Here is a 23806-nt window from a genome sequence, read left to right on the forward strand (position 1 = left end):
AACAGGCAACAGTAGCAGTGAAGTGACTCAGGTGGCCAGGATCGTGAAAGGTGCTCAAAGAAGACTTTAGTTTGATCTGTATGTAGTGCGCTCATCTTTTTTGAAACCAGGAAATTAAAAATTGGAATAAAGTTTTTATTTAATATGCAAATACATCTGCAAACCCATCATGAAGCATAAGATAAATCAGTGCCAAAGGAGCTCTTTCTTCCAGCCCTTTAATCATGGCAGGTTTGTGGATCGCGGACGGGGAGTCCCTGGAAAGCAGGACCGCGCCAGGAAGCCGGGGCCTGCAGGGACTGGCCGCGGCTCCACAGGCGCTGCCCGTCGCACACTAGGAGGCAGCACCGCGCCGAGGAACCCGCAGCAGACGAGCAGCCAGCGTGTGTGCCCGGGGCGACTGCCCTCGCCTGCCGGCGTCCCCATAGGAAAAGTGGGGGCGAGGGCAGCTTCGCGGGATAGCTGCGGGAGGATTAAATGAACGAGTGCAGGTTCACCTTCTGGGCGCTGACAACGATCCGTGGGCTCTCGCGAAATGCCAAGTCGCCGTCCCCTTCGCTCCCACAAAAGTTCTGGGAGCCACGCGGCGCGGCGGGAGGGCTGCTAAGTCCATGAGCGGTCCCACCGAGCGGTCCCCGAAGCTTCTCCAAAGCCCAGCCCGCGGCTTGCGGCGCGTGGTGTGCGGGGACTACAGTTTCCAGAGTGCCCTGCGGCGACGGGCGGAGCCGGGGAGCGCCCGCAGCCAATTAGGGGGTCTCGGGGCTCTGCCGGGGAGCGGCAGGTGGAGCCCGGCCGCTGGGCGGGCGCGGGGACGGTCCCCCGGAACGGGTCCGAGGCTCTCGCAGGCAGGGCTGCGCCGGGCGGGGGCTGCGGGGCCGGCACAAGGGAGGCGGCCCCGGGGACCGGACAGGGCGGGGGCGGGGACGCCGCCGCCTGCGCGGTTCCGGGTGTTCCCGGCGCGGCGCTGCCCAGGGCACACTTGACCGGGGCCGGGCTGCAGGGAAGGGCGGGTCTGGGGAGAACCCCGAGAGCCGCGGCGCCCGCCAACTCCTCCTCCTCCTTCTCCTCGCGGCCGCCGAAGCCACAGCCCAAGCCCGAGCCCGAGCCCGAGCCCGAGCCGGCGCCACCGCGCCCCCGGCCATGGCTTTTGCCAATTTCCGCCGCATCCTGCGCCTGTCTACCTTCGAGAAGAGAAAGTCCCGCGAATATGAGCACGTCCGCCGCGACCTGGACCCCAACGAGGTGTGGGAGATCGTGGGCGAGCTGGGCGACGGCGCCTTCGGCAAGGTTTACAAGGTGAGGGCGCTGAGGTGGGTGGCCGGACGCGCGTCGAGGGGCTCCGGAAGGAAGGAATGCCCGCCCCGGCCCCGGCCAGCCCGGCTCCGGCTCCGAGGGCTGCCTGGCTCTGAACTCGGGGTCTCTGGCCCTCATGCCGGTGACTCTTGTTTTTTGCGGGGAACGGCACTCGGCCCGGCCGAGTCCCTGCGCTCTGAGCGCCCCCTCCGGGCACGGCTGCTGCCCCCACCTTAGCCCTGTTTCGGAGCACTTCCTGTGTGTCCTGCACTGCGCTCGGCGCCGCACGGGGAGACAAAGGGGCGCTGACAGGACCTCAGCATCTGAGAGGGCCACTCGAGGAACCTTCCAGGGACCTTCCGTAAAACGGCGATAGGGGCACACACTTTTTTTTTTTTTTTTTTAAGAGAGCCCACACAGATGCTGTGGGAATATCGAGGCGATGTGGACCGAGAAACTCGGCTGCGCTTGGAAGGGTTGGGAGCTGGGGACACATCTGAAGATGAGCCAGAGACAGGGAAGTGGGGTGGGCGAGGGGTGGCCCCTGGAGTGAGAGAGGTGGGGCTTGGAAAGGTGGGTTGGGGCCGGGCAGAGGGGGAGGTCAGGATCTGGTGAATGCCGAGCCTCGGGGAACAGATTTGATTCCGTCGGTCTGAGTCACAGCTGGGGAGTCTCCCAGCCTGCAGTCACCTCTCCCCTAGAGGAAGACGCGGCAGAGAGCTTTTGTGGAGTGGGTGGGGCAGAGCTGATTTTTGTGTAGAGAAGTGTGGCAGCAGGACGTTAGTTTCTGCTCCTGAGAGCTAATTTTGAGGTGCTGAGTTGTTTAAGGGAGCGAACACCTACAGCTTGACTCCCCCCTTTCCCCTAAGAAAATTTTTACTGGAGACTCCTTCTTGTTAAATTGGCGTATACCTCCAGGAGACCACCTCTCTCCTAAGCCACTGTCCTCCTCCTTGGGGCTCCTGTGGCTTGTAGGCCACTCGGACCCTAGGATTGCCCTTCTATGAGGCTGGACCACAGAGAAGGCTTCTCCAGCCTTCTCTGACTTGAAAGTAGTCTATCGCCTAGTTACCAGGGTAATTCCTAGATGACCAGTGTTACGATAGCATCATTTGGGAGCTTGATAGAAGTGAACAATCTCAGGCCCAACCCAGACTGCTGAATTAGAGTCTGCATTTTAATAAGATCCCAGGTGATTCCTAAGCAAATAGGTTTGATAAGTACTGCCCTAGAGGCTTGGAGTGGTGGCAGTTTTTTCCTTTTTCTTCTTTTTTTTGAGACAGGGTTTCCCTCTGTTGCTCAGTCTGGAGTGCAGCGGCATGATTCGGTTCACTGCAACGTCTGCCTCCTGGTCTCAAGTGGTTCTCCTGCCTCAGCCTCCCGAGTAGCTAGGTCTACAGGTGCACACCACAACCCGGCTAATTTTTCTATTTTTTGTAGAGCTAGGTTTTCGCCACGTTGCCCAGGCTTGTCCTGAACTCCTGAGCTCATGAAGTCAGATCGTTTCAGCCTCCCAAAGTGTTGGGATTACAGGCGTGAGTCACCCTGCCTGACCTGGAGCGGTGGCAATTTTGAGACCAACCAGGCCCACCTGGTGCCTCTTTTTTTTTTTTTTTTTTGAGACGGAGTCTTGCTCTGCCGCCCAGGCTGGAGTGCAGTGGCCGGCTCTCAGCTCACTGCAAGCTCCGCCTCCCGGATTCACGCCATTCTCCTGTCTCAGCCTCCCGAGTAGCTGGGACTACAGGCGCCCGCCACCTCGCCCGGCTAGTTTTTTTTTTTGTATTTTTTAGTAGAGACGGGGTTTCACCGTATTAGCCAGGATGGTCTCGATCTCCTGACCTCGTGATCCGCCCGTCTCGGCCTCCCAAAGTGCTGGGATTACAGGCTTGAGCCACCGCGCCCGGCCTTTTTTTTTTTTTTTCTTTGAGACGGTATCTCACTCTCTTGCCCAAGCTGGAGTGCAGTGGTTCGATCTTGGCCCTCACTGCAACCTTCACTTCCTGGGTTCAAGTGATTCTCCTACCTCAGCCTCCCAAGTAGCTGGGATTACAGGCACACGCCACCACACCTGGCTAATTTTTTTATTTTTAGTAGAGATGGGGTTTCACCATGTTGTCTAAGCTGGTCTCGAACTCCTGACCTCAAGTGATCCACCCGTGTTGACCTCCCAAAGTGCTGGGATTACAGGCGTGAGCCACTGAGCCTGGCCTGGTGCCTCTTTTGTTACCTTACCACCTCCTCTCTGAGCCCACACTTCCTGTTCGGGGTGGGGAGAGGTCTTGTGATCCGAGAGGCAGTGCTTTTGGACTGCCCGATTTGCTGACCTCCTTTGCCTGAGGGCCTTGCCCATATTTGAGGGCAGGTAGCTCACCCTCTCCTCAGCATATCTTTTCTTTATTCTCCTCAGAGCTGCATCTTCCTCCTAGTGGCACCGGAGAATGGTCCTCAGCCTTGCACCTCTCCCTGGACACTGCTAGTGTCCTTGACTGTCTTAGAGCCTGCTCCTGCAGCTGTGTTCTGACTACCGTGAGGGCAGCTGGACCCTTGGTCAGCTCACCACAGGACCCACTTTCTCCAGAAGGCTCAGTTGGTGTTTTTAGTGTATGCTTTTAAACATGGGTTTTTTGGCTGGGTGCAGTGGCTCACCCCTGTAATCCTAGCACGTTGGGAGGCCGAGGCGGGCGGATCACGAGTCAGGAGATTGAGACCATCCTGGCCAACATGGTGAAGCTCGTCTTTACTAAAAATACAAAAATTAGCTGGGCTGGGCGCGGTGGCTCAAGCCTGTAATCCCAGCACTTTGGGAGGCCGAGACGGGCGGATCACGAGGTCAGAAGATCAAGACCATCCTGGCTAATACGGTGAAACCCCGTCTCTACTAAAAAATACAAAAAAAAAAACTAGCTGGGCGAGGTGGCGGGCGCCTGTAGTCCCAGCTACACGGGAGGCTGAGTCAGGAGAATGGCGTGAACCCGGGAGGCGGAGCTTGCAGTGAGCTGAGATCTGGCCACTGCACTCCAGCCCAGGCGACAGAGCAAGACTCCGTCTCAAAAAAAAAAAAAAAAAATTATCTGGGAATGGTGATGCGTGCCTGTAATTCCAGCTACTCAGGAGGCTGAGGCAAGAGAATTGCTTGAACCCGGGAGACGGAGGTTGCAGTGAGCCGAGATACCACCACTGCACTCCAGCCTGGCAACAGAGTGAGACTCCATCTCAAAAACAAAACAAAACAAAACAAAACAAAACAAAACAAACGTATGGGCTTTTTTTTTTCTCCGTTAGGGGCTTTCAATTGCATTCTTGTCCCATTCCCTGCAATGTATCCTGGCTTCACAGGGTTCATCTTCCTTTAAACTGAAATGCAGAACTTTGCTTTTATGCTGGTAAGATTTCCCCTTGTCATTTTCAGTTGTGTTTCCTCCTGCTTTAGTCCCTAATAACTCCCCTGCTACTCTGAAAGTTTCATACAAGGGAGCTCATCCAATTCACAATCTGTACTGTCTCCTCTTGGTTCTCCAAAGCATGTGGAAAGTCAGTTTTTAAAAAAGTGACTCCAGGGCCAGACGCTATGGCTCACTCCTGTAATCCTAGCACTTCAGGAGGCCGAGGTGGGTGGATCACTTGAGGTTAGGAGTTTGAGACCAGCTGGGGCAACATGGCGAAACCCCATCTCTATTAAAAATGCAAAAATAAAAAATTAGCCGGGTGTAGTGGCACATGCCTATAATCTCAGCTACTTGGGAGGCTGAGGCAGGAGAATTGCTTGAACCCTTGAGGCAGAGGTTGCAGTGAGCTGAGATTGCGCCACTGCACTCAAACCTGGGGGACAGAGGGAGACTCCATCTCAAAAACGACAACAAAAAGTGACTTTAATTCTCGAAGTTGTGAGCTGGCTCCACCACAGCCCTCTCCACCTACCTCTGAATCCACGATTTCTTTTAATTAAGGGAGAGCCAGACCAAGAGAGTGGTGTGATGGCTGATAGACCTAACAATCTATTCTGTTACCTACTTGGCCTTTGCATGCTCTGACGTAAGCCAACCCTGTATGCCCTGGTGCCCAGAGAAGAGAAGGGACTAGAACCCAGGGCTCTGGGCTTCAGTTGAACCTTTTTTCCTTAGTCACCAGCTAAGGAAGACCCATCCTGGATCAGAGATCCCGTCACCCAGGCTGCCTACTCAAGAGGTGCTGTTTACTCACCCCTCCTGCTTGAAGTCGAAGCAGGTATCGCTTTTACTAAAGACCCTTGTAATCAAGGACCACGACTCCTACCTACTTGGTTGTTCCCTGGCCTGGTCACTGAAGTAACCCAAACGAAAAATTCCATCTTGGTTTTATGGCTGGAACCAGAGATTCCATTTTGACACGGCACCTGAGAAAGCAATTGGTAGGGCGCTGAGGAGGGACTGCCAGCAGCGCTGTTTTTCTTCTGACAGCCTAAGTGTTGAAGGCTTCCTGAGGTCTTTCTGGGCCTTAGAAGTCTGAATTTGTCAACAGTGTCAGGAGAGGACTCTCTGATTCCAGAGAGTCTTCAAGTTAGCGGTCTCCAAGATATCAAACCTCTTTTTCCTCCTCTCCCTGATAAACCTTAATCTGTCTGCCTCAGGAGAAAAAGAGGGGAGGATAGGATTGATTTTGTGCAAAGTCAAGCTCATTCTCACCCAGTGCCTGTGTGAATGCAAATGGTTTCAAAAGAAAACTATTCCTACAAATTGGTTTCAAAAGAAAACCATTCCTAGTTAATTACTAGAATACAAAGCAGGCTGCAATCCCAGCACTTGTGGGAGGCCGAGGCTGGTGGATCACTTGACGTCAGGAGTTCAAGACCAACCTGGCCAACATGGTAAAACCCCATCTCTACTAAAAATACAAAAAATTAGCTGGGCGTGGTGGCACACGCCTGTAAACCTGTAATCCCAGCTACTCGGGAGGCTGGGGCAGGAGAATTGCTTGAATCTGGGAGGCAGAGGTTGCAGAGAGCAGAGATTGTGCCACTGGCACTCCAGCCTGGAGAACAGAGTGAGACTCTTTGTCTCAAAAAACAAAACAAAACAAAACAAAACCAAAACCAAAGTAAAGTTTACAAGCTGTATGGTTTCAAAATTCTTATCACTGAAAATCTTCATTTTGAAGAGGAGGTGGAAAGGGTAAAAGGTGATAGGTTGAGTGGGAAGAGCTGACTTTAGTGGGGTGTGCTTGCTGTCATAGCAGTAGGCAGCACAGGTACTCATGCACCCGTTGTGGACAGGGAACATAGAGAAATGAAAGGAGTTGGGTTAACAGGCTGAGACGATTTTTCTGCTTCTTTTTGTTTCTTTTTGGAGATAGTGTCTTACTCTGTTGCAAGGATTGGAGTGCAGTGGCACCATCACTGCTCACTTCCGCCTCGAACTCCTGGGCTCAAGGGATCCTCCTGTCTTAGCCGCTAGAGTAGTTGGGACTACAGGCACACGCCACCACACCTGGCTAGTTTTTAAATTTTTTGTGGAGATGGGGTCTCGCTCTATTGTCCAGGTTGGTCTTGAACTCCTAGGCTCAAGTGATCCTCCTGCCTCAGCCATCCAAAGTGCTGGGATTATAGGTATGAGCCACTGAGCCTGGTATCCTTCTTAAAAATTGCTTTGTTGGCCGGGCATAGTGGCTCACGCCTATAATCCCAGCACTTTGGGAGGCTGAGGTGGGTGGGTCACAAGGTCAGCAGATTGAGACCATCTTGGCTAACACGGTGAAACCCTGTCTCTACTAAAATAGTAAAAATTAGCTGGGCGTGGTGGCGGGCGCCTGTAGTCCCAGCTACTCAGGAGGCTGAGGCAGGAGAATGGCATGAACCCAGGAGGTAGAGCTTGCAGTGAGCCGAGATTGCGCCGCTGCACTCCAGCCTGGGCAACAGAGCAAGACTCCATCTCAGAAAAAAAAAAAAATACTGCTTTCCAGCCTGAGGAACATGACGAAACCCGATCTCCATGAAAAATACAAAAAATTGGCCGGGCATGGTGGCTCACACCTGTAATCTCTGCACTTTGGGAGGCCGAGGCAGGCAGATCACCTGAGGTCAGGAGTTCAAGACCAGCCTGGACAACATGGTGAAACCCCGTCTCTACTGAAAATACAAAAATTAGCCAGGCGCGGTGGCGGGCGCCTGTAATCCCAGCTACTCCGGAGGCTGAGGCAAGAGAATCGCTTGAAATTGGAAGGTGGAGGTTGCAGTGAGCCAAGATCGTGCCACTGCAAACCAGCCCGGGTGAAAGAGCGAAGCTCCGTCTCAAAAAAAATTAGCTGGGCGTGGTGACATGCGCCTGTGGTCCCAGCTACGCAGGAGGCTGAGGTGGGAGGATTACTTGAGCTTGGGAGGCAGAAGTTGCAGTGAGCCACTGTGCTCACGCCTGTGCACTCCAGCCTGGGCAACAGAATGAGACCCTGAGACCCTGTCTCAAAACAAAACAAAACAAAACTAGAAAATTGCTCTGGTTTTGATTTTTTGTTGTTTTTAAGCTTTTTTTTTTTTTTTTTTTTGTGAGACAGAGTCTGGCTCTGTCGTCCGGGCTGGAGTGCAGTGGCCGGATCTCAGCTCACTGTAAGCTCCGCCTCCCGGGTTTACGCCATTCTCCTGCCTCAGCCTCCCGAGTAGCTGGGACTACAGGCGCCTGCCACCTCGCCCGGCTAGTTTTTTGTATTTTTTTAGTAGAGATGGGGTTTCACCGTGTTAGCCAGGATGGTCTCGATCTCCTGACCTCGTGATCCGCCTGTCTCGGCCTCCCAAAGTGCTGGGATTACAGGCTTGAGCCACCGTGCCCGGCTTTTTTTTTTCTTTTAGACAGAGTCTTGCTCTGTCACCCAGGCTGGAGTGCAATGGCGCGATCTTGACTTACTGCAACCTCCACCTCCTGAGGCGGGAGGATCACCTGAGGTCAGGAGTTTGAGACCAGCCTGGCCAACATGGCGAAACCCCCTCTCTACTAAAAATACAAAAATTAGCCTGGCATGGTGGTGGGTGCCTGTAATCTCAGCTACTCAGGGAGAGTGAGGCAAGAGAATCTCTTGTACCTGGGAGGTGGAGGTTGCAGTGAGCCAAGATTGTGTCACTGTTCTCCAGCCTCAGTGACAGAGGGAGACTCTGTCTCAAAAAAAAAAAAAAAAAAAGTAAAATAGATTAAATAATTGTATGCCAGGCACTGTGCTAGGTGCTTTACTTAATATGTAATAGAAGACAATTATGTCTTTGTAAAAATCACAGAGCTGTATAATATCATGCAGTAAAAACTAGAGGCCTTACGGGAAAAATGGGGTTGAGGGCACAGCACTCAAAAACTTCATCAGTGGCACCTCTTAAAAAAAGTTCAAAATCTCAAAACCAATAGTGCAGTTTTACGCAAATTACTCAGAGAAGAAATACACACATGCTGCGGTACATAGGCATTTTATCTGAAAAAAGATGCACCACGTGGGTGGACGTGGGTGCTGGGAAGGCAGCAGCGTAGGGCGCTGTGGAAGGAGGTGTGCGTGCAATCTGATAGCAGATGCACATGGGTGTGGCTTAGAGGTGGTTGATGGATGTCAGAGGTGTGTGCCTGTGTGTTTTGTGCATTCCTTCAACACCCGAGTCAGTGCAGTTTTCTGCATTCATCTATGGCTTTCACTTGCTGTTTCTATATGTAACCAAACATGACCTTAGCATTATAGCAGAATCACTCCCTGGTATGTCAATGGTGTTGGAGCAAAGTTGGCAGGTTCAAAATAAGGGTTCTCACAGAGCTGACTGTATCTTGATGAACAGTTTTGTAGCGTTCTTGCTGTATTTTATTTTAGACAGTCTTACTCTGTCGCCCAGGCTGAGTGCGGTGGTGCAATCTCAGCTCACTGAAACCTCTGCTTTCTGGGTTCAAGTGATTCTCCTGCCTCAGCCTCCTGAGTAGCTGGGATTACAGGTGTGTGCCACCACGCCCGGCTAATTTTTTTTTGTATTTTTAGTAGAGACGGGGTTTCACCATATCGGCCAGCCTGGTCTTGAACTCCTGACCTCAAGCGATCCGCTTGCCTCGGCCTCCCAAAGTGCTGGGATTACAGGCGTGAGCCACTGCACCCAGCTGTTGCTGTATTTTAATTTACTTTTTAGGCTATACTTTCTTGTTTTTTTTTTTTTTGAGACGAAGTCTTGCTCTGTCGCCCAGGCTGGAGTGCAGTGGCATGAACGATCTCGGCTCACTGCAACCTCCACTTCCCAGGTTCAAGCACTTCTCCTGCACTGGCCTCCCAAGTAGCTGGGATTATAGGCGCCTGCCACCATGCCCGGCTAATTTTTCTATTTTTTAGTAGAGACGGGATTTTGCCATGTTGTGCAGGCTGGTCTTGAACTCCTGACTTCTGGTGATCTGCCCACCTCGGCCTCCCAAAGTGTTGGGATTACAGGCGTGAGCCACCGTGCCTGGCCTAGGCTGGACTTTCAAAGGGAATTACTAGGTCAAAGCATATGCCTATTTGAGGGTGATTTTAAAAATAAAATGAGATAAATTAATACAGGTCCACTTTGTCTCTTGCTATTGCTGAGGGCCAATCCCCAAGTCCTCTTAACACCTCAAGCGCGCAGGGGGCCTTGGCAGCTGCTACTCAGATCTTGGGTGCCTCTGCCGTGTGCTGGCTTTAGGAATGATGTGACATTCTGCCCTCCCTGCCTGGCTGAGAGGAAGCCCAGGTTAAGTGAGGTAGGAACCCTCCCAGGCCTTCTTGCCGGTCCTTGAGCCACAGCCTTCTCCTTTCACCTCCTCTCCTGCCTACTAGATGGAAAGCCTGGGTTTCCACTTCCTCTGGGAATGGGGAAGGTCTCAGTGCTCCCCTCCTCCTCCGGAAAGAGATCTGGCCCCAGGCAGTAACCTTGTTTCCGCTCAGCCAAGTATTTTTAAACCCAAGTCCATGCTATTGTGAGTGGGTTTCTGACTCGTGACTCAGCCCCCAATCCAAGGGGGTCTGAACTTCCTGTGGATGATGCCCTTCAAGGGGGCCGGATTCTGCGTGGGGCCGTGCCCGCAGCCCTGTGGGTCTGATTTTGCACTGGCCGTTCGGGGAATTTGTTTTGGCTGATGCGAAAGCAAGCGTGGGGGAAGGGATCGAAACAAACAGATGGACCCGCCCTCCATCCAGGACTCTCCCATGGCCTGGCCTCCCGAAGTTACCTAGACTAGGGGATTTCTCCAGAGGCTGTCACCCCATAGCCCCCAGAACAGCCTTGGGTGGTCGCTCCCAGGCCCCCTGCTGCTGAGGGTAGTGGAACAGGGTGGTGGTGAAGGGAAGAGATTTGGGGTTCAGTAGGATCTTGGTCCTAGTCCTGGTCCTGTTTGAACCCCAAATAGGCGACCACCTCCTCCTCTGAACCTGAGTCTTGTGTCTGCAAAATGGAGTTGGCCACAGGGCTGAGGGGAGTTGAGGAGGTGATGTGTTTAGCGTCTGATTCTCACCCAGGAAGGGCTCAGGAAATGACGACGAGGTGTTATGATTAATGTTCTTGGTGTCAGATGGAGAAGCTCCTGACCCGCCACTACAACTTTAGGGACAAGGCAGGGAGACTTCAGTGTTTATAGCATAGCCCTCATACCAGCGCTTCCTCACCTGGCACTACTGGCATTTTGGGCGGGGTCATTCTTTGTTATGGAGCTGTCCTGTGCATTCTAGGGTGTTCACAGGATCCCTGGCTTCAACCCACTGGGTGTCAGAATGCCTCCTTGCAGTGTGGCAACTAGAAGTGTCCCCAGATGTTGCCACATGCTCCGTGGGGGAGGGAGGCATAATGGCTCCAGCTGAGAACCACTGCCTTGTACAGATGAGCGTTCCTTTATTCAGCCCGGCAGACAGTATTTGTTGACCTCCTCTGTCAGGTCTCTGAGTCTGCAATGAAAGAGTTGGGCCTTGCAGTCAGAGAAGCCAGGGTTTGCATCCTGGCTGTGCCATTTAGTCACTGTGTCCTTTCAGGCAAGTGGCTTGTCTCAGCCTCCCTCAGCTTCCCCATGAGTACAGTGGGGCTGAGTACACCTGCGGGAGCTGTTGTGAGACCTGCCTGAGTAGCTCACACAGCGGGTATCCAGTTGGCCACAGTAGGTGCTCAGGATAAGAAGGCGGCGTCCCCTGCTGCTTCCCTTGTGTCGTGGGGGAGGAGACAGGAACATGCTGCCTGCGATGAGAGTTGTACAGGGCAAATAGGCAGCCAGCCGAGAGTGGGGAAGGTTCCACCTGGTACAGCAGGCGGGATGGTGATAAGGTGGAGAGAAGGAAGTCCAGGTCAGGAGAGAGGCTGGCCCATGAGGCCCGAGGTTGCTGACTGCTGGCCGTTGGGCCTGATGTGGCCTGAGGATGGGGCCACACGGTGTGGCCCCCACGGGGGTTGAACCAAATTTGACTTGATTGCCAGTATTTTTAAATGAAGAGATTTCACAGAAAATCCCAGATTTTTGTCTTCTCTGTGAGTATCAGATAATTTGATCCTGGGCTGGGCTCACACCTTTAATCCCAGCACTTTGGGAGGCCGAGGCAGGTGAATCACCTGAGGTCAGGAGTTCGAGACCAGCCCGGCCAACATGGTGAAACCTCGTCTCTACTAAAATTATAAAAAATTATCTGGGCGTGGTGGCTCATGCCTGTAGTCCCAGCTACTTGGGAGGCTGAGGCACAAGCATCACCTGAATCCTGGGAGGCAGAGGTTGCAGTGAGCTGAGAAAGCGTCATTGCACTCCAGCTCTGTTGCACTCTGGCAACAGAGAAAGACTCTGTCTCAAAAAAACAAAACAAAACAAAACAAAACAAAAACAGATCAGTTGGTCCCTTCTGCGTCTGGGCCAGTGATGCTGTCCAAGGGAGCGTTACACAGGCTATACAGGCAATGGCAGGTTTCCTAGTCACCTCATTCAAACCAGAGGAAAAATAGGGAAATGAATTTTAATGGTATATTTATCACTTCAGCATGTAGTAAAGCGGAATTAAAGCAATGTGTTATATTCTTTTTCATGAAGTCTTTGAAATCAGTGGGTGTTGTGCTTATGGCACATCTCCATCTGCACCGGCCACATGCCAGGTGCTCGGTAGTGACATGTGACTAGTGACTACTGTGTTGGGCATGACAGATCTGACCTCTACTGTTGCCTCCTCAATCCCAGCGGTCATTGGATTTGGGAAGTGGGCATGGGCCAGGGCTGGGCCAGGTCGGCAATAGCATTTGGGGGCGTGGCTCATTCGGGCTGCTGTAACAAAGTACGGTAGGCTGAGTGGCTTGCAAACAATAAACATTCTATTTCTCCTAGTTTGGAGGCTGGGAAGTCCAAGATCAAGGCTCCCACAGAGTTGGTGTCTGATGAGGGCCTGCTCTGCTTCACAGATGGTGCCTTCTCGCTGTGACCTCACGTAGTAGGAGGGACAGCAGGAGAGCTAGACTTCTAGGGTCTTTCTTTTTTTTTTTTTTTTTTGAGACAGAGTCTCACTCCTTCGTCCAGGCTGGAGTGCAGTGCCATGACCTCGGCTCACTGCAACCTCCACCTCCTGGGTTCAAGTGATTCTTGTGCCTCAGCCTCCAGAGTAGCTGGGATCACAGGCATGCACCACCACATCTGGCTAATTTTTGTATTTTTAGTAGAGATGGCGTTTTACCATGTTCACCAGTCTAGTTTCAAGCTCCTGGCTTCAAGATATCCACCCACCTCGGCCTCCCAAAGTGCTGGGATTACAGGCGTGAGCCACCACACCGGCCTCTGCGGTCTTTTTTTTTTTTTTTTTTTTTTTACAAGAACACTAATCTCATTAAGACCTAATCATTTCCCAAAAGGCCCCTCCTTCTAATGCTATCACCTTGGAGGTTGGGATTTCAACATAAGAATTTTGCAGGGACACAGAAACTCGGACCATAGCAGGGACCAAGTCAAGAGGGCTTTGAAGGCCAAGCCGATGAATTTAGACTTGGCAATTTTGACCTCAAAAAATGTCCTGCCTGCCTTAAGTCCCCCAGAGCCTGACCAGGTCAGCGCATGTAACATTAGAGAGGGACTCTCTTTTGATGGGGGAGGAGGCCTTGACCAAAGAGGTGATACAATTGCAGGGTGCCAGAGCCAGGATCCCTGGCTGCTCAAGACTAAGGAGGTCCATGCTGAATGGAGGCTGAGCCAGAGTGGCCAACCCTGCTGACTGAACCAGGCAGGTGTGGGAGGGAAGGCCAGAGCTATAGTTGGAACCCAAATCGGAGCCGAGGGAGTGTAGGTGACCAGCCCGAGAAGGGGATGTTTGTGAGACGGGAGGCATGGAAGAGTCTAGGGCATCTTAGTCAGGAGGTGGAAAGAGAGCAGAGAAGATGAGACAGGAAGGCAAGCTCGTGTCTGCTGGGGATCAGAGGTGGTCCGGGAACCTGGAGGAATTCCTGCAGTTCAAGCCTGGCTCTACCTCTTGCAGTCTGTGTGATGCTGAGGAATTTACTTATCTCTGCCTCAGTTTCTTAAGCTGTGAAATGGTGATGGTAATGGTACAATCGCATAGGGCTGTTGGAAGATGAAATGAGATAATCCATGGAAACCACTTAGTCTAGGACACTGGAAGATGTCACGTAAGTGTTAGCTTTAGATTGTTTATTGAGCACCTACTTGTGTGAGGCCCTGTGGGTTCCAAAGTGAAAAAGATAGATGAGTAGGGAGTTGACTTTTGCTCAGTTGCTACCTGTCTATCATTTATTCTTCTCTTATCCCCATGAAAGGTAGGGGAATATCCTCACTCCACCTGATGAAGCAGAGGCCCAGAGCGGTACGGTGACTTACTCAGGGTCACACAGCTTTTTTATGGCAGGACTGGGACTTGCACCCAGATCTTTCTGGCCAGGAGTCTGTCTCTTTTCTCTTGCGGCACAGAGAGAAAGACAAACAGGTTTATTGGGCAGTCCATGGTCACTTCAATGCGGTGTCTGCTCTTGGCCTTGTGGTTTCTGTGCCCAGGAACATAACACTTCTTTGCAAGCCTGCCTCAGCTGGATGGCGATGGATGGTGGCCTCTCATGCAGAGGAAGTGGTGAGGGGTGCAGGCAGGACTAGCACAGGAAGTGGCAGGGGAAAGGGGTGGGTGTCAGGGCGGGGAAGCCAAGTGCTCCTGGGGCCCCTCCTGGTGCCCTGGTGGGTGGGGCTGCTGGGACCGCAGCAGGCTGCAGTGCAGGGCGTCTCTGGGGCCTGTCAGCAGAGCAGGGAGGGCGGGTGCTGAAAGGCTTCCTTCTCCCTCTCTCCACCACACTCACCTTCCACTTCACTCTTTCTCTTCCCGTTTCTCTCTGCTTCCCCTGTGATGCAGTTTTTCCCTTCTTCCCCCATAGCTTACCGATTTTTTCATACTGACAGACTACACTAGGGCTGGCACAGTTGGTCAGGTCTGTAATCCTAATACTTTGAGTGGCTAGGAGTTCACGACCAGCCTGGGAAACGTAGGAAGACTCCATCTCTTCCAAAAAATTTTTAAACATTAGCCAGGTGTGGTGGCACCAACTGTAGTCTGGAGGCTGCTATTCTGGAGGCTGAGGCGGGAGGATCACTTGAGGCCAGGAGTTCAAGACTGCAGCAAGCTGTGATCACACCAGTGCACTCCAGTCTGGGTGACAGAGCAAGACCTGACTGAAAAACTGGTTGTCTGAAAGCAACAATAACAAGAAAAAACAGGCTATACCAGAGCCAGAATTAGACACCTAAGACTTGGGGAGAAGGATGGGGAAGAGGAGGGACTTGACCAGTACACGGATGACTGAAGAGTTAACTCCAGCCAGCCAGGGTCAGGTGGTGGAGGGTGGTGGAGGCCAGTGGTGCCTCTGGGGGGAGCTGAGGGAAGTGCAGCTCCTTTCTGCTTCCGGACCGTTGCACTGGCGGTTCCCCTGCCTGCCACTCTACCTGTGACTCTGCACAGCTGCTCCTCCTCATTCTCCGGGTCTCGACTCAGATTCCTTCCTCAGAAAGGCCTGTCCCGACCACCCCTCCCTGACCATGGTGGCAGCTGCCTGTAGATTTCCTTCAGGGCTGTTGTAACAAACTGGGATTCTCTTGTGTGTCTCCTTGTTTATTTTCTGTCCCCTCCAACAGATGCGAAGTCGCTGAGGGTAAGGAATGATCTTTGTGTCCCCAGCATTTGGAACAGGGCCTGCGGAGGATAGATGTTCAGTTCATACCTGCTGAGCCGCAGGCGTGCTGTGGCTGATGCCTGTAATCCCAGCACTTGGGGAGGCAGAGGCGGGTGGGTCACCTGAGGTCAGGAGTTCGAGACCAGCCTGGCCAACATGGGGAACCCTCATCTCTACTAAAAATACAAAAATTAGCTGGGCATGGTGGTGGGTGCCTGTAATCCCAGCTACTCAGGAGGCTGAGGCAGGAGGATCACTTGAACCCGAAAGGCAGAAGTTTTAGTGAGCTGAGATTGTGCCATTGTACTCCAGCCTGGTCAACAAGGGCGAAACTCCGTCTCAAAAAAAATTAAACAACAATAACAAAAAATACCTGCTGAGCAAATGAAAGGATGAGTGAGTGAATGCTGGGCCCCGCTTAGTCCCTCTCCCTGGGCAGGCCCCTCTTAGTCCCTCTCCCTGGGCAGGCCCCTATTAGTCCCTCTCCCTGGGCAGGCCCCACTTAGTCCCTCTCCCTGGACAGGCCCGGCGTTGTAGTTACAATGTGGCTACACTCAGGAGGCTGCACTGTGGTTATGATGTAGCGCTGGAATCAATTCTGAGCTTCCTCCTAGCTTCCCTGCCTGTTTGCTGTGTGACTTTGGGCAAGTCACCTCGCCCCTCTGATCCTCAGCATCTTGAGCTGTGACATTTAAACCAAAACAGCACTTTGCCCGATTTTGTGAAGATTGATGCTTGTGGCCAGCCCTTACTGTCCTGCCTCACACAGAAGATGTAAATGTGGCTGTTGTTACTGTGATTGTTACCATTTCTGTGGGGTGACTTAAGCTGATCGTCCCCTTCCTGGGGCTTGACAGAGGCAGATTCCCTTGAGGCCCTGAACCCCTCCCTGCGTGTTACACTGGAGGGTGCTTCTGGGTGGAGGCGTGTGAATAGTTCTGGGATCAGCCTGAAGTTTGTTGCTCTCTCTCTGTCATGGAGATAAAAGAAGCCTGCATCCCAGCCTGGAGGCAGCACAGGGGTCTGGAGACGGCACAGGGGCCTGGGCATGAGCCACTGTGCCCGGCCGCCTCAGAAGCTTTTGACCTGGGGATGCCGTTCATCTTATAAGTCACAGTTCAGCTGTTGGCCTTGCTGTGTAGCCCTGGCCAAGTGATGTCACCCCTCTGAACCTTGGTTTTCTTTTCTGCAAAATAGGGATGGTAGTGCCTCTCACAGTGGGACATAGGCAACTTTATACCTGCACCATCATGAGCCCAGTGCCAAGGACACACAGCCAGATGTGGCAGAACTGACCCAAGCCCAGCATCACATCTGAATTCAATCTAGTGTTGGTGGAACACAGGGGTATAGCTTGGTCCTGCCATTTGGTGAGCATTTGACAACATGTAAATCAAGACTGAGGCTTTTGGAGGTGGCACCACGCGACCAGTGTGGCATGGCTACATGATAGGGAGCTGCTCAAATAGAGGAGGGTCCCGTCACTCAGTGGAACATTCTGCCACCCTTGGAGATGACGTTGGGGAACAGTGTTTTGTGCTGTGAAGGGCTGTTCATGCCATACTGTTTGCTTTTTTTTTTGAGATGGAGTTTTGCTCTTGTTGCCTGGGCTGGAGTGCGATGGTGCCATCTCAGCTCACTGCAGCCTCCACTGCCCAGGTTCAAGCGATTCTCTTGCCTCAGCCTCCTGAGTAGCTGGGACTATAGGTGCATGCCACCATGCTCGGCTAATTTTGTATTTTTAGTAGAGACGGGGTTTCACCATGTTGGTCAGCCTGTCTCAAATTCCTAACCTCAGGTGATCCACCTGGCTTGGCCTCCCAAAGTGCTGGGATTACAGGGGGATTACAGGTGTGAGCCACTGTGCCCAGCTATGCCATACTGTTAAGGGAAAGTAAGAATGACCAGTGTATACAGTTTAATATCTATTTTGTAAAGTATGGAAGAATATGTTTGTGGCCAGAGCGATTATAATGAGTGAATATTTATAGACTTTCACTCTGGACCCAGCCTAGCCTAGCCTAGCCTAGCCTATCCTAGTCTAGTCTAGTCTAGTCTAGTCTAGTCTAGTCTAGTCTATTCTATTCTATTCTATTCTATTCTATTCTATTCTATTCTATTCATTTTGTTTTAAGACAAGAGTCTCACTCTGTCACTCAGGTTGGAGTGCAGTGATGTGATCTTGGTTTAATGCAACCTCTCCCTCACAGGTCCAAGTGATTCTCCTGCCTCTGCCTCCTCAAGTAGCTGGGACTATAGGCGTGTGCCACCACGCCTGGCTAATTTTTGTATTTTTAGTAGCGACAGAGTTTCACTCTGTTGGCCAGACTGGTTTTGAATTTCTGACCTCAGGTGATCCACCTACCTCAGCCTCCCAAAGTGCTGGGATGACACGTTTGAGCCACAATGCCCAGCCAAGGACCCAGCCTCTTCTAAGCGTCTTTCACATATGAACTCATTAAATGCTCACAACAGCCTCTGGAGGAGGAGTGGTTACATAGTCATTAGATAAAGGTATAAAAGGCTGGGAAGTGAGGGCAAAGAAGTCCCCTCAGGGGCACACAGCTGGGAAGTGTTAGAGCTGGGATTGGGAAACAGTTCCAAGAATGTCACACCACAGATTACCAAAGGCGAGTCTCTTTTGGATTATGAAAGGTTTTGATTTTCTTCTTTGTACCATTATATTTCTAAGATTGTTTTTAATGCACAGATGTTACTTTAGCACCACAAAGACTGTTGGTGGAATAAACAGGCTGACCTTAACCTCTCTGAGGATTGATATTGTCTCTAAAACAGAGTTCATGAAAGGACATGACCCCTAAAGTTGTGGTGAGGATTAAATGAGTGTCTTAAACACTGGCAGGCAGGGGCCATAGGTGGTCCTCCATAAAGTGCTTCCTTCCTCACTTCCTCCTCTCTTCTGTGGACCCCGGAGTACTCTCCCCTCTGCAACTCCGCATTGAGTCTCGCTGTCCTCCTCTGGGTAGAGAGGAGCCTGGGAAAGGTGGGAGTGGTCTCCTGCAAGGAGGTAGAGCCCATGGGCACCTTTCACGCCTCCCTTATCAGTGATAATGTGGGTTGGATTCCCCATTGTTTTTGGAGAGCTGAGATCTGAGGGCTCCCATATCCCCAGCCAAGTTGGACAGGTTGCTCCAGTTTTCAGCCAAGGCCAAGACTTGGTTTCTTTGGACCAATCCTGTTTGGGTTTCCGTTTTTTTATTTGCTGATTCACAAGAACTTTTGCGGCTCAACATTTCCCTGAGCTGTGCCAAGGTGGCTGGCTGGCCAGGCTTCTCCTCCCTGAGGGAGACAGTGTTCAAGGCACGTCTTTGGAAGCCGTGTCCCTCTGCTTTTGGGCTTCATAATCTTTGCCATCCTTAAGTGTCACTTGTTCTGAAACTTGGCCGTCTCATTTGTTGTTGAGCTGAAACTTGGCATGATGATGATTGATTGGGAAGTGGTTTCTCTTTGCTTGACAGAACTCAGCTGTGTACATCCTGGCCCAGTTGAAGGCTTTGGCTCTGGCAAGGTAAAGAGGTGCCATCTTTCAAAACTGGAGAACAGCCAGAGATTCAGAAATAGAAATATGTTATGGAGAAAGTCGACTTCTTATCACTTTCCTTTCATCTCTTATGTGGAGGACCTCATTTCTCTCTGTTTGCAGGGAAGCATGAACACGGATTCTATTCATTCATTCATTAGTCGTTTAAGAATACACACTGAGTGTCTGCCGTGACCAGACAGAGTAGTAGATACATTGATGAACAAAATAAACATGTTTTTAGGCTTTCAAAAACAAAAAATACACAGTTTCAAGAGAGAACAGTAACAACCAATAGTCAACTGGCTAACCCATAGTGGCTTATAAATTTTCCCATGTGTCACTGAAATTGTCTACGTCTTCATCAGGATATGAAGGCCTGGTGTCCTGGCTTCTGCAAGCACACTTAGCTAGTAAGTAGTAGAGTTGGGACTTGAGCCTAGGTACTGTGCTGTTTCCACAAATTGCTCGATAGAAATTTGCTCATTTCTAAGTTTGCCAAGATGGGGACATCGGATGGAGTGGGGTCGGTTCCTGTAACAATAACTTTAATGGCTACAGGATTGAGAGAGACTGATGTTCATAGAACCCAGCAGGGGTGGGCTCAAGTGCCTTTTGGAAAGAAGGGAAGATGATAATTGTCTACTCCCTGGACATACATGTCATTCCTTTATCCCTCTCACACCCACCTAGTCTCATGTACCCATTCATGCCCCTGCCAACTCATTCTCCCATCCATCTGTCCATCCTTCCATTCATCTGCCCATCCACCCACCCTCCCATTCTTCTGCCCACCCATCCATTCACCCAACCTCTCATCCATTCGCCATCCCACTTAACTCATTTTCCCATCCATTCATTCCTCCAGCCCCTACCTCCCATCCATCCACTCCTCCATCTGCTTGTCTGCCCATCCATCTTCCCATTCACTCACACTCCCACTGTTCCATCTACCCACTGGCTCTTCTGTGCCAGGTTCTCTGGGGTAGACTGAGAGGAGTCAGGTGGGCTGAGCCTTTCAGAGATCACAGCCAGGTCAGAGAATCTGTGATGCAGATGCCCAGGGGACAGGGCAGTCTGCGATGAAAGCCTTAACAAGGTGCAAAGAAATTCTAGTGGGAGAGGTGGACTGGGGTTCTGGGGAAGATGTCATGGGCTAGGCTGGGGTTGAGTTAGATTTTGCTGGCTGATTAAACGCAGGTAGGGAGGAGGCCTTCTCTGTGGAGGAGGGAGCATGAAGAGGGCCGGGAGGTAGGGAGCAGGCATGGGGCTGAGTGAGAGGGAGGGGCGGGACCCTGGGGAAGTGGGCAGGGGCAGGTCATGAGGGCTGTGAGTGCTGGGCCAGGGAGCTCGGGCATTAGCTTGTCAGCAGCAAGGAGCCCTTGAGGGTTCACCCTAGGTGTGTCTGGTTGAAGGCCACGGAGGGAAAGATGGGAAGGAGGGCTGTCACACTGAGCAGCTGGGCGGGAGACCCCTGGCATGACAACTTTGGTGGGCTGCTGAGGGCAGAGAGCACTGGGCAGAGAGCCAGAGCTGAGCTCCAGGCCTGCCACTGCCTCCTAGCTGTGTGACCTGGGACAAGTCAGTTTCTCTGCCTGGGCCTCCCTTTTCTCTTCAATAAAAGGAGATGGTGGTACCTCTGTGTACTTCGTGTCCCTGTACTGGAGAAAGGCGAACTGCTCATTGCCCTGCAGCAAGAGACCATAAGAGGCTTTGGCAGGCCTTTTTCATCCTGAGCCCGCAAGGACCTGGGCCTCCCAAAGCCCAGGCCCATGGTACATAAGGCTTCCGTCCTCTGCTGGCTGATGCCTGCCAGCCAGGGGCCTTAGTGGGCTCTAAACTCAAGCCCACGTCAGCTGGCCACCCCGGCCCATGTCAGCTGGCCACCCCGGCTCTGTGTCTGCTGTCCTCAGATCACCCCCTTTGGCTTTATGTTGGGCCCTTTTCCTGCACATAGTCAGTTCTGCTGTGACCCTGGTTTTCTCTGGGGCCAGATTTTCTCTCTCCTAAATAGAGTCACAGCCCTTCCTGCGATTGACAACATTCATCACCATGCAAAGATTAACTACGTTCAGGCAGGGACAGAACAGCTGTACATTGTGTGACACCCAGACCAAGCCCTGCTTTGGTTCCAGTGACCTGAACCATATTTGATACATGCCTGGCACGGCCGTCCAGAATAAAGTCCGGGAAATAGGAACCCTGAGCCCTGACTGCCCCGTTCTTTGGCTCTGACCCACGCCCAGGCTGTTCATCTGACAGGTCAGCTGGGAGCCTTCGCTCACGCCTGCCACCCAGCCAGGTTGCTAGGAGACTTCCCTAGCAAATGATCGTTGGGTGGGGTTCCTCTGCTGATTCCTTGCACTTGTCCCCTTTTGCTTCCTAGAAAAAGAAACCCATGTTTCCGAGGCTGGGTCTGGGACAGTGGAGTGAGTTGTAGATGCCCCCTTACCTCTGAAGAGGCATTTTCTGCCAGAGGGCTGGGACTGAACTTTCTACAGTGATGGAAGTGTTTGTATGTACCTGCTCTGTTCAATACGGTAGCCACAGTGTGGGAGTGCGTGAAATGTGGCTAATGCAACTGAGGAACTACATTTTTGTTTCATATCTATTAATTTAAATAGCCAAGTGCGGCTAGTCGCTGCTGTATCAGACAGTGCAGCTCATGTGAGTTCCGAAAGAACGAGGGTGTCTGTCTCTGGAACGTTTAAGGCAAGGTCAGATGAAGTGGTCTCTTTCTATGTGGGAGGCTTCTTTGCACCTGCCCCAGTCTGCCCTCACTGGGACCCCTGTGGATAATTGCCAGATGTCACTGGGTAAAAATTGTAAACTGCTTGACTTTATAAACTGCTTGACTCCATTATGCTGTGTTTTAGCTCGTCCCTGTCCATAGGCACGTGCAGTTTTCCCAAAGGAAAATTGTAGCCTCGTTACAATTTCATTATCCTATTTTGCTGTTTACTATTATGGCTTAAGAATTTTTTCTCATTACTGTATTATCTTCTTGTTTATCATTTAAGGGTTACTTAATATCCCATTAAGTTAATTTAAGCATTGTGTTTAGGTGATTTCACCTTTTTTCCATTATTATGGACTAATATAAACTGAACATGATCCTAGTACATTTCTTTTGTCTTTTTTTTTTTTTTTTTTTTTGAGACGCAGTCTCGCTCTGTGCCCAGGCTGGAGTGCAGTGGCACGATCTCGGCTCGCCAGAACCTCTCCCTCCCAGGTTCAGGCGATTCTCCTGCCCCAGCCTCCTGAGTAGCTGGCACTACAGGTGCGTGCCATCATGCCCGGCTAATTTTTGTATTTTTAATATAGATGGGATTTCACTATGTTGGTCAGGTTGCCCTCGAACTTCTGACCTTGTGATCCGCCCGCCTCGGCCTCCCAAAGTGCTGGGATTACAGGCATGAGCCACCATGCCCAGCCGATTGTCTTTTTAAAAGTATTTCCTGGCCTTAAATTCTCAGGAATGAGGGACAATAGGCTGAAAAAGTATTTTCATGACTTTTAAAACCTATTGCCAGTTGTTGTCTTTGAAAGATTGAAGCAGTTTCTATTCTTGTCAGTAATGAGTTCACCCATTTTACTACATTGTCTCCAGCGCGGGAGTGGCGGGGAGCGAGGGGGGGAGGGTTGTCACAACTGCATGCTTTTGCTAATTTATTAAGTATAAAATGATCCTTTCCACTTTTTTGGAAAGATTCTTTTGGCAGAAGAATTCCATAGTTTCTGTTGGCCTGTGTCCTACACGTTTTCCATGTAGGTCTCCAAATTCTAAATTATCAGTCAGCTCTTTGGTGAGGTCTCAGTGAATGTCATCTTATAGATTATGGTGGGCTTGGGAATGAAGGTGGCCCTTGATACACATGTGTTGTGTGGGGAGGCACTCCTCTGGATATCTGTTCCTTGCTGGAATACCCCCAGAGAGAGGGAACTCATCTCCTTCTTGGTGGCAAATGGCAGGAATCCAAAAGGGAGTTTATTGGCTCATGCAACTGAGAAGTCTATGGTAGAGTCTGCCTTCAGGTATAGCTGTCTCCAGGTGTTCCTCAGAGCCAGTAGCACTCCATTTGTGAGCCCTGCTTCTGCCATCTTGGCCTTACCCTCTGGCAGCCACTCTGAAGGAGTGAGAAGATGGGCTGCAAGACCCTGCAGCCTTTCATTCTACCGATTTAGCAGCGCCAGAGAAAGAAAAAGCTGCTTTCCTGATAACTTCAGCAAAAATGCGAACAACTGACCGGGCGCGTGGCTCATGCCTGTAATCCTAGCGCTTTGGGAGGCCGAGGTGGGTGGATCACCTGAGGTCAGAAGTTCGAGACCAGCCTGACCAACAGGGAGAAACCCGTCGCCACTAAAAATACAAAAATAGCCAGGCGTGGTGGTGCCTGCCTTTAATCCCAGCTACTGGGGAGGCTGAGGCAGGAGAATCACTTGAATCCAGGAGGCGGAGGTTGTGGTGAGCCGAGATCACGCCATTGCACTCCAACCTGGGCAACAAAGAGCGAAACTCTAGCTCAGAAAAAAAAAGAAAAAAGCAAACAACCAAAAACAAATTTAAAGAGCTGCCCAGGCACGACCCTGTTGGCCTGCCTTGGGACCATGCCCAGGCATCTCTGAACCAATGACTGTGGCAAGTTTCATTTTCAGGCACCCTTGGTTCAGTCCTCTGATTGGCTGGGCCTGGGGTATGCCCCTGGCCCAGGGAGAGGTCAGCCTGCAATGAATCCCTTGGACTCAGAGCGAGGGAGAGGCAGTGTCCAAAGGCAACTAGAGGGTTTTTTTTGTTTTTTTTTTGAGATAAGAGTTTCGCTCTTGTTGCCCAGGCTGGAGTGCAATGGTGCAATCTCGGCTCA

General features: G+C 51.5%; 1 protein-coding gene across 1 annotated transcript in view; it reads left to right on the top strand.

The window, feature by feature from the left end:
* The first annotated feature begins 812 nt into the window (after nt 1-812).
* The window catches only part of STK10 (serine/threonine kinase 10), a 153707-nt gene continuing 130713 nt past the window's right edge, over nt 813-23806 (top strand). The window contains exon 1 of the mRNA XM_010373315.2: nt 813-1296. Coding sequence (XP_010371617.1) covers nt 1141-1296 — 156 coding nt within the window. The 5' untranslated portion in view covers nt 813-1140. The remainder of the gene's footprint in view (nt 1297-23806) is intronic.

This window comes from Rhinopithecus roxellana, chromosome 3, assembly GCF_007565055.1.
Source record: "Rhinopithecus roxellana isolate Shanxi Qingling chromosome 3, ASM756505v1, whole genome shotgun sequence".
Lineage (NCBI taxonomy): Eukaryota > Metazoa > Chordata > Mammalia > Primates > Cercopithecidae > Rhinopithecus > Rhinopithecus roxellana.